Raw genomic sequence first — 16,134 nt, forward strand, 5'->3', positions numbered from 1 at the left:
AACAGGGACAGTACAGACTGCTTCCTGGGCAGCTTGTGTCACAGGCGCCACCTTGTGGTGTTCAGAAGATGATGCATCGTAGTACCACACTGTTGTAAATGACATATTCATATATTTGTCTTTAATTTAGCAGTTTCACTTGAAGTACTTCGTAGTTTTGAATGTGTGGAAGTGGAGGCAGATTTATACTGATGTAATTTAACTAATCATATTTACTCAAGTGAAACATGTAATTATACATATAATCTACCTTTTACTTATTTTTTTACGCTTAAATAGGCTACATTTAATATCAGATACTTTAAGACTTCTACTCGATTACTATGCCTATGGGTAACTTTCACTGTCACTCTTACCAATATGATGTTTTAACATAATATCTTAACTTAACTTTGTTAAGTACAAGTATAACCATAGTATAACTATGTATAACTTTCTGACTTTCTGTTTAACACAGACTCTGGTTTAAAGTTTGCTAACTCACTATCCATGTCATTTTGTCACGTTAGTCCGTAGAGTCTACACACAACGCCATTGCCTTGTCTTTAATGGATGAATTTACAGCTGTACAAAATGGTATTTTACAAGATCTATAATACACAACAACATTAAAACCCAAAAATGGTCACTTAACCTTACGTTACCGCACTGAATCACTGCTTCCTTAACCGTATTATCAGTCCACAACAGAAAACACAACCTTGATTCATAGCTTTCAATCATCATGGCACATCCCTTTTGATAAATAAAATAATTACAATTTATTTATATGAAAACATACAAACGAGTGACACCCTCTGCGTTAACAGATAATTAAAGTGCATAATTCTTCTCTGAAAGATTCGAGGCGTGGTGACAGAGAACAGGAGAGTCATGCTGTGGTTGAGCAAAAGGAGACGATGGGTCACTATGCAGGATAAATTACAACTCTTTAGAAGATGTGTATGGATGATGATCATGCACTTGTGCTTGAGGGCTTTTTGTATGGCACAGAAGTCAATATTACATGCTTAAAAAACAGCCTTTTGTGTTGACAAATAATGACTGGTAAATAATAAAATCAAGGTTTAAATCAGGTTAACATGTGCCTGCATACATACAGCATCTCTGGTTACACATCAGAAAATCTTGGCCCCTTGTGATTAAATTTGATTAATTTAATTTTCTGGATGTTTGTCGTGAAAAATCCTGATGACATTCATTTACACGGTACACGTGTGTGTGTGCAGACTACCAGGATATGCCGTACAGTTAACTTTTAACAAGCGTCTATCTGTGCAAAAAAGTCAGATGTAGATTTCAGAAAGTTTGCGTGATAAATCTAAAATGTGAGGAGTAAATTATATTATTGAAAACGTCGAGCAATTGCGTTGAATGGTGAATTTGATATACGACTTGAGGCCTTTTCTATGTTTCGCTAAGAGGAAGAATGCAAGCTGAGATACAGAGCACAGGGTAGGATACGTAGCCTCCTGCTAACAGAGGAGATACGCACAATGAAAGTCAGTGTGTTACCAGCGCCTTCCTGAACGCATTTTGGTGAGCGATGCCGTACATTCTTCACATTGCACTTTTTAATAGTAGTGCAAATAAATAGCACAATTTGGATTATTGTAATCATGTTTTGTGGGCAAAATATTTCATTGTTTTTTGTTCTTTTACAGTAACAAAGTGCCAAGAATGCTCCCAGTGTTTACCACTTCTGTTAACATCACAGCAACTCATGCACTTTCATTATGCAATCTTTTGACATAAAAAAAAAAAAGACTGTAGTGCGTTCTAATGGTGTAAGTGTCTATTAGAAATAACTTGATCCTATAGGTCCTCTTTTGATACACAAATCCAGATATATACCCTGTTTGCCTGTTTAGGCATATAGTTTCTTTGATGAAGTTGATGGTGGCATCAGTCATCGACCTGTCCAGATGACTCCACTAGTTAAATGTTTATAGGGATTGCACATATCCATCTTCATCTGTGGTCAGTCCTGGACAAAAGTCTGGTAATGAACGATGATCTGCGGAGGGTGGGACGCAGACACTTATACAGCTGGCTTGGTTATGTAACCTAAAGTAAGAATAGGAGGACAAAAATGTAAATTTATTTTCAGAACACGCGCACAAATTAACTTAGCCATTCCAACCACACAACGCACAGCATTCACCTTGTGAATGTGAGGAGGCATGTCATCCTCCGAGCTCTCCTCTGGTAGTGGGTCGTGGTGTCGTGGCGCTGCCTGACCATCCTCTGCCCAGCCTCCCATTGGCACACGGGCCGACCTCACTGCTTTGCCCCCAGCTCCAAAAGAGTCTGGAAAACAGAGAGACAGTGTGGTCAAAAATTAACACTGAACTGTTGCTTTAAATTATCCTCATTTGATTTAATTAAGTACTTGAAAATACCTCTTTTATACCTAAGGTAGAGTGAGATTTACTGTGGTAGACTTAGCTGGTGACTGGATCATTAAATAACATTCCTATGAAATGCCTGATGTGTAAAACATGGAGACAGATCATCAAATACACAGGTACCTGATCCACTAAAGCGCCGCTGGGTGCTACTCTGCGAGGATGCCCCCTCCTGGCCCAGAGTGGTACTGCCGGTGGCACAAGCAGAAGCTGAAGTGGGAATGGCACTGGGACTGGCAACTGTGGTGGGGAAAGTGTGTGAGCGCGGGAAATGTCTGGAGTGAGGGTTGGGTTCGCTCCTGACTTCATCGGGGACGCTGTCGCTGCTTTCGTCACTGTCCTGCCTGTGCCACGTGTGACGGGAGAGCTCGCCCCGAGACTGCTGCTTGTGTAGCTACAAGGGGGGAAAAAAGGTTGAAATAGGTGAGGATCATTCCGAAAAAGAAGAAAAATATGGAAACACACTTTGCTTCATTCAGTTCATGACTTGTACAGATATCCTCCATTCTGTTACCACACAGTTACCTCATGCATGTAAAGTGCATGGATGCTCATCTCAGTGGAGGCATACTCTGACAGGACCAAACTGGTGAGCTGACCCTCCCATGCACTGCTGCCTGAGCTCACAGTCCGGGCATCAGTCCTACAGAAAGAGAATATAAGAGTGTGGAGAAAAAATGAGGACATGAAATACATGGAACACAGATAAAAGGAGTGCTGAATTTAGCTCTTACAAACATGGTCAACCACCCTAGTGTAGTGTGTAAAAGGACAGAAAGATGCATTCAGAGGGGGAATTTTCCTACCCGGAGCCTGCCATTCCTTTGCTCATGGCTGAAGTGTGGCCGGCAGCCCTGTGAGCTGCACTCAAACTGCCTCTCAGGTGAAGACTGCTGCTGACTGGGGAGAGGGAGCGTAAGGCAGATGCCCCGTCGTTTATGCCAGCTGCTGCGTGATTGGTCAAAGAGCTGTCCCTGCCGAAATGTACGGAGGTCAGTGTAGAGGGACCTAAGATGTTTGCAATGAGGCTCCTTGGCTACAAAAAAAGGCAAGAGACAAGAGTGAAAATCAGTTTTATCTCTGAAGATTTAACTGAAGACCACAGTGATACTTGAGCATGGATGTTTTGTTACCAATGTACCTCAGACTCAGAGAGTGAGAGTGGATTGGTGTCTGAAGGAGCCCCTGTAGCTTCTCTATGAACTCGTTCTTTCAGCTGGCTGATGAAGTGCGTGGTCTCCTGAGGAGGCTGCCACTGAGGGTTGGTGATGGCAAAGTGCATCAGAGATAATTCTGTCTTCCCATCCTCTGCCTGTTGGTAGATAGACGCCTCCGTCTTCCCCTCTGACATCCACTACAGACGAGAAGGGAGAGAGTCAACCCAAAGATGTGCCCACAGATATATTCAACTACTTAATTCAAATATTTTCAGGGGTGTCTCCATCTTTGCATGTCTATGTGGCTGTACTTAAAGTGGCAGCCCCTCACCGCAGGGTGTCCATGCTGCCTGATGTCCATCTGGGCAAAGGAGCAAGTGTCTCCAACACCGACCACCTCCACAGTAAAGTTCCTGAAGAAATCAATGATCTCCAGAGACTTCCTTCTCAGAGAGAAGATCAAGATGATGGGAGTCACAACTGGACTTATCAGCTCCTCTAGAATAAACACCTGGAAAGGAAACAGAGGAGAAAGGTTCAAGCTGAACAGTACATTACAGGGTTCAGCAAACACATCAGATCATATATTGGACCTCTGATTCATACGTTGAAATGTGGTGAATTCTTTTTGTTTGAAATCTTGATTCAAAATGCCACCAGCTGGGAGTGTAGATACTAAAAGGGACAGTTTACCCCAAAATCCCAATTGCACATTTAGATGTTTTTACATAGCAACTATTATATTTCTAATTAACTACACCCACCAACTGCATCACCAAGCAGAGGGAAGAATGGATCAATTCATGGCTAGCTAGCTAACCAAGCTAGCTAACGTTACAGCTAAGCTATGGAAGACACCAGTAATGTTTACATCCTATGCTGTCACAAGCACAAGCCTCTTGTCAATGAGGAGATGCATGCTTCCTTCTGCACATTGATACTGTGCTTTGGGCACCACAATCCCAGAGAAGGCAGACCTCTCTATAGTCCATATCTCCAAAACTCACACTAAAACAATGTAGATGGATAAATAGCACTACAGGTAAGAGGCACACTATGTATTTTTAAAACAACACCACCCCTACAGCTTCTGTGAAACCTGTTTACCTGTGTAACATCAGTTATCTGTGGTTATACTTATCTTTTTGAGATATGAATGCAAACACTGGAATTAGATTAAAGCTCTGTTTCAGAGAAAACAGCTAAGTGTTGCAAATAAATGTTCAGAGAGGATATGACAAAGTGACTATTGGTGTTTTTCACAGCAGGCACTCTGAGTTGTCATAATGGAAGCAGGAAAGGTGTAATTAATACACATGAATGATGGCTTGAATGCATTTATAACTGTCCCAGAAAACCACGTCCACAAGACAGCTGGCACACTTATCAGTGCCCTTGATTTAGCTTATATAAATGGAATACAGTCATCAGAAAGGCTAATTAATTACACCCAAGATTTCATGGCAAAATGTCTACAATAGAAGAGATCTATACAACATAGATTTGACAAGTTAATTCCCTTGTAATTACCCAGAGTCTTGATATTTATTCCTAGTTCAGAATTCATACTCACTGCTTTGTACTGGAAGAGCTGGGAGAACTGGTCACGAGTCTCATATCTATGTGCATTGCCCTGCCAGTGGTCGGGCATGTAATGGATATGAGCCAGGATAACCCGTAGCAGCTGCTCAGGACAAAACACCATGTTCTTATCAGGAATAAATGATCTGAAGAGAGAGGTGGTGGGAAAGAGAACCAAAATCAAATAAAAATATTTCACTGTTGCTTTTTTTGTGGATTCTTGAATGTCACAGTTTAAATCCTGGGAACATTGTGAAATATCAAATTATCTTAATTTAGGGCTATTAATAGTCGAGGGCTACTTAAGGAAGGAAACCCTCTTAAACTCAGCAGTCATACAGCAGAATAAGCTGCCAGACAGCATTAAAGGGATTACTTCTCAGGGTAGCTTTGAAAGGGCATAAGAGAAATGGCTCACGGTGGTTAAAAGCCCTTAAGTTCCATGAAGCTGAAGATTTGTGTCAGTTATTCATGTTTCAAATCTGTATCTGTTTGCCATTTCATATCGTATTAGTACTGAACCAGTTAAAGATGAGACTAGCAGACATATTAACTGCGTGACACTTATCCCCACCTGCAGACTGTGATACACACTCCAAGCAGGGTGATCGATGAAAGAACGTGTTCCACTGCGAGAACGTCCTCGTCGTAGATCGTCAGGGCGATGAGGACAGCCAGAAGAGACCCGGCAAAAAACGCGACATTTTTGGCGACCACAGTCAGGAGTGGCGAGAGGAAACAGTTCATATACTTGGATGCAGCCTGAACCGAAACAGGAAAAAAAGGAAGAGAAAAAGGAAGAGGTAGACTTAATTACTAACTCTGCGGGCAACGGATGAGAGGAACCAGTACAAGCATTTATAGCAGGATAGTGAAAGTAGTTAGATAATAGTTATTTAACAATGCATGCTAGAAAATACAATTCTTGTATCAAAATCCAATCACGCTTGAACCAAACAACATCAACCAATAATAGCATGACATCCACAAATCAATACGTCTTCAACTTCTACCGACACAGAGCTAATTACAAGCTCGAATTTATTCATCATCAAATCACATTTTTGTCTCGTCTGCTGAACCCTGTTTCACTTAGAAATACATCACGATATGCAAGCTAGATCCTCTCGAAATGCTGTTCCATCAATCGGTGTTACAAGAAACTTGAGAGCATCAACTGTTTGCAGGGGACACTGACCTTGTAGCCTTTGCTGAGGCGTGACATGAGCTCATGGTCCAGCTCATTGAAGTGACGCAGGTAACATCGACCGTATAGAGACCAGCATCTCGCTCCCAGAGAACCGGGCTCTCGCTTGATCACCTGATCACACAAACAGCAAACTATAATCTACAGCAGCAAATAAAAAAAGGAAATTGCATAAAGTTTGCATGTGCATGCAAACCACTTACCTCTGTGTAACTAAAGAAGGCGTAGAGAATCTGCCACACCAGAATGACTGGGCACAGCAGCAGATTGGCGATGCCAATCCACAGAATACGGGATGCCAGCCTGTCTGCCAGCTCCAGCCTGTTACCTCCTCTCTTGTACTCCGGTTTCAGGCTCCACTCGTTCTCGAACAGAGAGCCTACAGAGCAGCCGGGCAAAAACAACAAGGGAGGTCAAAAGAGGACTTCTTTGTAATCCTAAACCTTGACAAACAGGCAAATATTTGATTGTTAGCAAGCGAGCAGCTCATTTCATACAGTCTATAATGCACAGCGAACATTAACACACCTGGCCCCCAAAAAAAGATGAGCTCAAAGTTGTATTTGAGTCCCCGGGTGAAGAACACACACTCTCCGAGGACAGGGGGTCGAAATCGCACGGGAAGGAGGGATTTATTAACCATGGCAACCTAGAGATGCACAGGAAGAAAAGCTTTGGTAGGCTGTTGCATGATGTTTGCAAGTAGCTGAGTCAGACAAGAATAGTTCAGCAAACAAACAGCGTACCATGTAATTTTTAAAGCGGAGGATGCGGTGGTAGATGTCGAGCTCTGTCAGCTCTTTCTTGTGGATGCAGATCTGGTGCTCCTTCTGGATCTCCACTATCCTGGCCTGAACCTCCTGCCATGTTGCATAGGGGAGTTCCGACTGAAAGGGAAAAAAGCACAGTCGAGGTTCACAATCACTCATTCTAAGGAATACAGAACAAATCTTCAGATATCTAATAAATGTCTCACCATGGTCATCTTGAGTGCGTTGATGTAGAAGGATCGGATCTCCCAGTAGCAGCAGACGTTGTAGATGAATTTGACAAGGCGGTGAAGCCAAAACACCCCAGAGATAATCAGCACGAAGATCACAAATGCATTGTCTCTGATACTGTGGGAGAAAATATTATATATATATGATTTAAAGATGTAGCTTTCATTAAGGGCATGTCGGAATGCTTTGGCCAATTTAATAGGCCTTTACAGCAGATAAAAACACACTGGAGCTAATATTTCAGCTTCATAAATAACAACAGAGACTTTACTTGGAAGGATTTATATAAAGAGTGCATGGACAGTGTGGACAGTGATCTTATTCTGGGAGTCTTGTATCAAATATCAGAGATTATCAAGGATGGGTAACAGTTCAATGTAATCATATACATCCCGCACAAAAGTAGGATGTCTGCTCGAATGCTTGACACTCACCGGGCACTACACACATCCACTGGGAGGAAGGCATCGGGCAAGGTGACTTTAGATGAATCAGTGTGATTTACAAACTTGTTGGCAAACAGTATGTCATAGTCCACACAGTTTGCGAGGAAGACCGTGAAGCCAACCACAAACAGCAGCTGACTGCATAGAGAATGAAATGAGGAGGAGGAGGAGGAGGAGGAGGAGGAGGAGAAAGAGAAACTTATTTACAGGGCACATCAAAACAAGAGGCACAACACTGATTCATATACATCATATCTGGTGGATAGGATACCTACACCAGCTCAAAGATCTCTCCCAGCAGCATACACGTGAATCCATTCTTCTGGTGCAGATTATAAACGTGAGGGACGTTAAGGAATACTGTAAATGTATCTTAGAGCAATCCTTTTTGAGTAAAACTACAATACATTTTTCAGGGACACATTGGAAAATATGCACGAAACCATTTAAAAAAGGATATCCTCTGGAAAAACAGGTCGAGGTTTTCTATGTGGTGCCATTGGGCTGCAAAAGAATGATCACAAATCAGTAAGGGTGTTGTTACAGCGGGCGTCATTACCAATGGAAAAGAGGAAGGTGTGAATCTGCGTGTCTGATAAATTCAGGATTGGTTTGTGATGTGTGTCACACATACATTTGGCTCCTTCAGGCACATGCATCAGCAGGTTCTCCTCTCCAGGGGGAGAGTCACTGTAGGACGCCTCCAGGCGCTGGTACTCTGTGTCAAAGTGCGCCATGGTGACATCAGCTTCAGTCTCACCAAGTAGCCGAGCCCACTGCTACAGACTGGAGCGGCAGGAAGAGAAGAGGGGAAGGAAAGAGGAAGACAAATAGAAGGAAACAGATCAGTGATATAAAAAGAAAAACGTGACAATGAGACACACTGTGGTTAATAATCAACCCATTATGACATGTACACACCCTTACTGAAAACATGTTGGACAAGCTACAGCTTCCATTGACGCGTTACCACTGACATTAACCTCGTTTTGGAATGCAAATATTCTACTTTGCTTTATTCTTCTGAGGGGAGGTCAAAGGTCACAATCAGCAACAGAGCAGCAACCCGGGAGCTGGATTCTTGCTGACATATGGATTCAAATTTAGTTTCCCTGGTTAAAGGGCAGTCTCTTCAGTCTCTTTGCTTTTGGCACAGGGACAGCACATAAATGGAAGTTATTGTACCAGAGTTAGCTAGCAGATTATTTGCATCTATTAAAAGGCAAAACAAAACAAAAAATCATAAATACATAAAAGTCTGCAAGGCAATAATTGGTTACGACACTTGAGCCTGTTTTTTTTACCACTGCAAAACATCCTGAGTCTCTAATGCCTGACATGATTACATTTAGGGAAAAGACACAGTACATGTGCCCCAAAGGCATTGCAAATCTGTGTTCTGTAACCGAAAGAGATATGGCAATGTTCACACATTTCCTGTTGCACAGATGAAAATGAGTGTCTAGCAGTTTGCACCTATGACTTGTGGTGTCGCCCCTTCATGTTGCATCCGCTGTAGTCAGTTAGACTGAAACTCCCACGGCCATATGGGTAACTGTCTTTCTCAAGAGCTGTCTACTTAGTTATAGCAGGAGATAGGTGGGTAATGATATCAGCAGGAGTTCCTGAAGAGGCCATGCCTACATGGTATGGAGTAAATATAACATACACAGAATAAATATGTAAAAAAAAAAACAGCAGGAAAGCACATTGATAATACTTAGAAATATGTACAACACTTGATACATGTGATAATAATGGTTTGTGGTGTAATTGCTGGGGTGTAAGGACAGACATGTTACAACTGAAAAGCAAAGTTATGGTGTGGTTTATATCAGATACAGACACAATTAGCTTACCTCCATTGCAGCACAGTACGTCCTATCCAGCTGCTGTGTTGACTCAACATTCCCAGCTGTACAAAAAAAGAAAGAGAGACATTTCCCTAAGAGCTGGCCTCTTCAGACTAACACAGGAGGACTGCAAGAGACAGGACAGAAGCCCAGTGCACACAGTGAAGCACAGGACTGAATAAAGCAAGAGAAATATCGGTCGGAAGCGGTTCATGTATCCAGCAGAGACACAGTAAAATGCGAAGGCACCACAGGAGGACGGGTCCAGGTGTTGTTGTTGTCGTGCTCTGACAGCACAGGCCCGCCTCGCTCACAGCAAAATATGCCTCCTCTCAATCCCGCACAAGCTCCTTACCTTCGTGTCCCCCGCTGTTCCAGCTTATAACGGTGAGTAGAGGAGGAATTTTATCTGTTCGACGTCTTGTTATCGTTTTCTTTCACCTCCCTCGACGCCAGTTTCATTTTCGAAACAGCTAAAGCAGTGTGGCGTCCGTCACAGCTGAGTGGCAGGGCGCGTCGGCCAATCGGAAAGAGAGCTCCCTGACGGCAACAACAGCGGCCAATCAGATGCGGCTGGAGGCGGGGATCTGAGGGAGGGTTGTGTGGATAAGGGAAGTCAGCGACACACGCCCTGATGGAGCCTCCATGACGGGCTCCCTGCAGACTCTGGTTCGTGTAATTAAATGGGTATTTACTACCACCGCCTGGTCGGTGTTAGTATCACTACAGGGCTGTCATTCTGCAAGTGCAGCCTCCTCCTGGATGATGCTGCTCGGGAAGGAGGGATGTACATTTTACATGTAGTCTACTGTAAAACTGATACTAATCATTTGTGCACAGCATTCAAATCTAGCCTCTATGCTTGTTTATATGTATGTTTTTATACCTTGCTATACAGTGGAACATGAGTCATTCGACTGGAGGCCTACAGTAATAGATTGTAACTAAGTACATTTACTTAAGTAATCTACTGTTTTAAGTACAAATTACAGGTAATTGTACCTAACTTGTGTATTTTCTGCTACTTTATACTTTCACTCATATTGTGGAGGTAAATATTGTACCTGTTGCTGACTACATTTATTTGGTAATTTTAGTTACTAGTTACCTTGCAGTATTCATGTTGCATCATAGCCAAAGTACATGTCTTTAACAAAGACGATTCAGATAATCAGGAAAAAATAGGCAGAATTTCAGATCTGATAGTTGTCAAGGCCGATAGCCGGTAAAACCATATCATACAATATACTCACAGACATGGAAATATATATTTATTATATGAATTATTTAAGATAATGTGAATGTAATATACTTCTGATGCTGATACTTTTACCTAAGCATTTTTAGTTCAAGTAGCTTTTACTTTTACCAAAGTAATATTTTAACACGATTTCTTTTCTTTTATTCAAGTGTGACTTTTATTCTGCAACACTGCCTACATGATCATACACATTTTGTGTCATTCCCCGTACTGTGCTACCATTCATAAGCTCAAAGGCTGTGCAGGGATAATGATTTAGGGTAACAAACAAAGAGCACTTATTATCATGAATCGTTACTTTCTTTGCCTATTTTCACTATATTTAGAATTGAATTGGATAACTCTTTTGACTGTAGCTCAGTGGGTAGAGCTGAGGACTAGTTCGAATCCCTGGCTCCCCAGGGCGGGACTGAGTTACAAGCCGAAGCATCCTTGAGCAAGATGCTGAACCCCACCCCCAACACTGCTCCTGATGTGCAGTTGGCACCTTCGTGGCAGCCACTGCCATCAGTAAGGGCCCTGCGATGAGCTGGCAACTCATCCAGGGAGTACCCTGGCCTTCGCCCATAGAGTCACTGGATTTGGCCCCAGTACCCCAGCTCCACCTTGAAAAAAAAGGTGGTATAAAAGCGGTAACATCACCCGCGACCCGCATGGATAAAGCGGAAGAAAGCGAAAAAAAAAAAATGCGAAACTCTTTTGATGAAAATTCCCAGCGATCGGCTTAAAAATATCTAAATATCAAGCAAAACATGTCCCCAACTATAAAACCCCACTTGTCCCTCGACCAGAAGAGGTGAATGCCCCCTCACACAAAAAAACACATGAATTTCGCATGCACAAACACATGTGGTCGCATGTGGACACACCTTGAAAACATGGGAAATGTGTGTGGGTTCTGATGCAGAACACTGTCGAGGTACCTAAAAATGAAAGAAACCACTCCTACTCGGATAATACGTGAGGTGATTTCCATTCACATGCACTTTTAGATACCCAACGTATTGTTTTCATACATGAATAGTTAAATTCTTACTTTGAGCATAAAAACAAATGTTAAAGCAACAATTATCTCCTTCAGTTTTTCTCACGTTTCGATCAGACTTTGAGGTTGAGGAGCTGAATGTACTGTACCAAGACGCTGCTTTACACAAAAAGCTCGCCCTCTGTTGCTCTCTGCTGTGATGAATATTCATATATGATTGTTAAGCCTCTGGAGTGACAGCTGGGCTTTTGTTCCATGTGTCACTGCATTAGTTACAAGGTTAACACACATCCCCGTGTATGTGTGTGTGTTTGTGTGTGTGTGTGTGTGTGTGTATTGAACTCACTGATGACGATTTCATTAACCCATCTCCCCGGACAGAAGTGAATTAATAAGCGAGTTCTCTGTTTCATGAGCAGACAAGTGGATAGTCGGACCACACGGAGACGCAACATGAAGTCACACACAAGTATTTGCAACCTGGCAGGTCATTCTCATTCCGTCCCTTCATGATGCAACCATTTGTGACAGTGTGTGTGTTTTTGTTTATATGTGTGGATAGAGATTTTTTAATTTTTTTTAAAGGGGCAGGGGTGTCTTGAGTCAGGGGGGAGTCTGTGTAATCCAGTAATTATAGTGATCTGTTGGATTTAATCTGTTCTGATTAGGATTAGGCTTCAGTCATCTAAATCCAGTAAATCTGTCACAACGAAGCTCACTAGCTGATAAACGCCAAACAGTAACAGGGACATAAAAGTAAATAAATGATGTCTAAAAGCAGCTCGGCATAAACCAGTATCTCTTATGTTTAGACGGCTTGATTTAATCTTATTGCACTTTATTTAGTGACATTTGTTCAGGAAAACTAAAGGCTAAAATTGCAGGTGTTGCAGATGATCTCAACACGAAAGGAAGTTCAAGTTAGGTTGGTGCTAAACTGTTTTCATCTCCACGGCTCCATGTGTTCTTGCACAATATGATAATTGTGGTCTATGTGTGTTTGCATGTGTGTGTTTTAGCAGGTCTGCTCTGCTGCAGCTGTAGCCGACTGATTAAATTACCCCACTGTCTGAGTCGCAGAATTAGGGGGGGTGGCAATTGACACTAATTTGGTCCAAAGACGTGCTGTCATGCTGCCTGCGCAACCCATTGGTTGGATAGCAGGGGTGGGAGAGGGGGGGGGGGGAGGAGGTTGGGTGGGGTGGTGGCAGGTGGGGGGGTGCTTGCCCTGGGAAAGGGGGGCATGGAAAAAGGAGAATACAGTAAAAAATGAGGTCATACTCTCTCTCTCTCGAGCAAACTTAATGAGATCAAGCTCCTTCCTGTACATGCAGCCATGTAGACCCAACACAGCAGGTATGAAATCTACACATACACACACACATGCACATACAGGGTGCAGAGTAAGACTCCTTAAACCTACCTTTAAAATTTAAAATGTTGCTCTTCCTCTCCCTGCTGGTACCCCTGCATGGGGCGGCTTTTTCAACAGCCCTAATTGCCCCCACTGCCTTTATTCTCAACATATAATACAATACAATAAACTACTGTTTTAAACTACTGTGAATCAGGATTCAGCTTTTGCCTAAATTATGTTAACTTATGATAACAGGACAAGGACAGTAGCAAGGATTTAAGGTCACATGTCTGAGTTTTTCCCACCTCTAATTTCAAAAAGAATGTATTTATTCATTTATTTGTATTGACAGCAGTATTGGGACTGTTTGAGAGTGGATATACCATCGATGCGTAACTTGAAATTATACAAAATAAATATTTATCAGTCCGCTGTTATATCCACTGTAAATTTTACAGTATGAGCCATCGTGAAGCTCTAAAATGTTGTTTCAAATCATTCTCTGAAACTGCCAATAAATAAATCCTGATGGAGAAAAGTCCCTTACAGGGTTGGGTGGTAATCAGACTGAAATGTTTCTGTTGCACCGAGCATCAAAAAGTGTTACCTGTTGAAAGAGGGTGTTTGGTCAAAGTCTTGTTTACAGTCAGAAAAAAAATCAGAAAAAAACCTTAACGAAACCTTTATTCAATTTGATATATTTTATTAAATGAAAAAATAAAAATATCAAATATGGGATATAGATGTTGTTAAACCACCTAAATAAAATAAAAGATATCATACCAATTACATGACCTTACTGTCATAATTGCTGTCTGTTGTGATGATGTTCAATCAATTTTACAAAAACCTGAACCGATAACCCTTACAGTATTTCCCCTGACAGATGTTTTGGACACAGAAAATATCACAGACACACACAGACACACACAGACACACACACACACACACACATAATGGATCAGTCTGATATCAATTTCCTGTCTGTGGTTGATTTAAGTTTGACCAGTGTGTTTGCTTGTGGTGTGTGTGTGTGTGGTGTGGGGCGATGTCTGTGGAGGAGATAGGAGGCTACCTGAACAAAGAGATTACTCATCTCTGCTATCATTTTGCCATGAAGAGGTGAGCGGGGGATCTAAATCACTGTGTGGTTCATCCGGTACACGACACAGAGAAACATTAAAAAAAAAGATATATATATAGACAATAAAAATAAGTTAGGAATTGTTGAATCAATAGTGTAAACCTGTGTGAGGAGAGGAGAGCAGAGGAGAGAAGAGGAGGTCAAACATTCATTCATTATTTGCTGATATGGCACTGTTGGCCCAATTCCTTTTTCTAAAATAGTCTGCAGCTGTCTCTGGGTAAGAGAAATAATACACTCCACGGTCCGCTGATAGAAATTATAACACACATTTTTATTCCATATAAAAAGAAGCCTGCTCAGTAAGTCTCTTCCCAAAATGACCTTCTTAAGTCCTCCTTTATTCACAGAAATGTGATTTCATTGTGTGTCGCATGAGTCACACAGATCGGGTGACACCATATATGTCACTCTCTGAGAGCATGTGTGTGTGTTTGTGTGTGTAGGGAGGTGTGCATCAGACATGAATGCATGAATCATACCGTTCAGTATACTTGTCCCCAGGGAGTGAACTCCAAAACCAGACTGCATGGATTTTCCTTTCCTTCACCGTAGCCTGTTTGGCCTGATGTCCGTGTATTGTAAACGAATTAATGCTGCGCCTCCAGACATGAAAATGTCCTTCAGACTTGCTCGGTAGACAAAAAGGTTAGTGGTCAATATCGTTGTAGTTGATAATCAATAAAGAGAGGAAGATGGCGGCTTGTGAGGACGGATAAAAATTGTCTGGCGGTATCACCATCGATGAGCAGTAATAACATTGACATTTACTTTTATGAAAAAGACAATGCTTCTGACTTTAGAGTAAAGAGCAGAAGTTTAACACCATTTTCTTGTCTATGGTAAATATGAAGAAGCCAGTTAGCTTAGCTTAGCACAAAGACCAGGTAGGCCTGTGCTGTGTTCCGATATCCATACTTCCACTACTTAACGTAGTACACTATCCACACTTACTAAGTACGCAGATTTCAGCAGGTGAGTATTGTTCCAAATCTAATACTCTGTGGTGCACTTACCGGAAATTACGATCGCGACAGCCGCCGCGGCGGCAAAAACATCCCGCTTTGAACGGTGAACATAAGACATCTACGGCTTTACTTTTAACAATTACAATCCTACAATCCTGCAATATGGCTCCGCTGCAGGCGCTGTTGTCTCAGAAGCTATTTTAAAAAAAAAATCCGAGCGGCGCGCCTCTGCCTGGCTCCGCTTCTTCCGCTACGTAGACAAGATGGCGGCCGTTGAGTGCGCAAAGTGTACATCGTTGCACACTCAACGATTTTGCTGTTTGAGTGCAACACCCGGGTCCTTTAAGTACACTTCTTTTCACCGCGATAGATATCGGAACACCTACGTACTCAAACTAAGTATAGTAAGTACGGAAAGTATGGATATTGGAACAAGGCACTGATTTGTATCCTTGTCGTTGTGCTAGGCTAAGCTAACTGGCTGCTTAGTTTCGTTTGGCTTATGATACATTCATAAAAATGCTAGAATTAGCCCTAAGGCTATTTTTTATCTGTTGTCCCCTGGCCAATGTTTTAAAAAGGGCTTACTTGACTTGTAGTTTAAAAGACTGGAAAAAGACAGTTGTTATGGACAGTAAATCCAGAGACTTATGTACAGTACAGTACATAAAGAATGGCGTTTCCAACAAGAGAAAACAAAGCAAGTGAGTTTAGCGCTGACGTTATATTATAAATTTGCTACCAAAAGGTGCGAGAGTCATGTCAA

General features: G+C 42.0%; 1 protein-coding gene across 2 annotated transcripts; it reads right to left on the minus strand.

Annotated features, from left to right (window-relative positions):
• Positions 1-530: 530 nt before the first annotated feature.
• Positions 531-10,179, minus strand: LOC115578168 (autophagy-related protein 9A-like). 2 transcript variants are annotated; one of them, XM_030411018.1, is made up of 21 exons: positions 10,009-10,179; positions 9,660-9,715; positions 9,277-9,440; positions 8,435-8,586; positions 8,261-8,304; positions 8,076-8,140; positions 7,789-7,938; positions 7,330-7,471; positions 7,100-7,240; positions 6,882-7,002; positions 6,557-6,732; positions 6,345-6,467; positions 5,721-5,908; positions 5,139-5,292; positions 3,897-4,076; positions 3,550-3,762; positions 3,215-3,444; positions 2,934-3,051; positions 2,532-2,802; positions 2,165-2,310; positions 531-2,067 (listed from the first exon to the last, which is right to left on the minus strand). In XM_030411018.1, the coding sequence occupies exons 4-21, from the start codon at positions 8,535-8,537 to the stop codon at positions 2,059-2,061; spliced, it is 2,574 nt and encodes an 857-aa protein (XP_030266878.1). In that variant the 5' UTR covers positions 8,538-8,586; positions 9,277-9,440; positions 9,660-9,715; positions 10,009-10,179; the 3' UTR covers positions 531-2,058. The 2 variants fall into 2 exon arrangements, with proteins under 2 accessions (XP_030266878.1, XP_030266877.1); XM_030411017.1 differs by lacking the exon at positions 9,277-9,440 and having other exon boundaries at positions 10,009-10,178.
• Between the last annotated feature and the right edge of the window lie 5,955 nt (positions 10,180-16,134).

The sequence above is a fragment of the Sparus aurata genome, unplaced genomic scaffold, assembly GCF_900880675.1.
Source record: "Sparus aurata unplaced genomic scaffold, fSpaAur1.1, whole genome shotgun sequence".
Taxonomy (NCBI): domain Eukaryota; kingdom Metazoa; phylum Chordata; class Actinopteri; order Spariformes; family Sparidae; genus Sparus; species Sparus aurata.

Coding starts and splice junctions, on each gene's coding strand:
- LOC115578168 (XM_030411018.1), bottom strand. CDS start 8,537: ATGGCGCACTTTGACACAGAGTACCAGCGCCTGGAGGCGTCCTACAGT. Junction 8,141..8,260: donor TCGACCTGTTTTTCCAGAGG/ATATCCTTTTTT, acceptor AACGTCCCTCAC/GTTTATAATCTGCACCAGAA. Junction 6,468..6,556: donor CCTTCTTTAGTTACACAGAG/GTAAGTGGTTTG, acceptor TTGTGTGATCAG/GTGATCAAGCGAGAGCCCGG.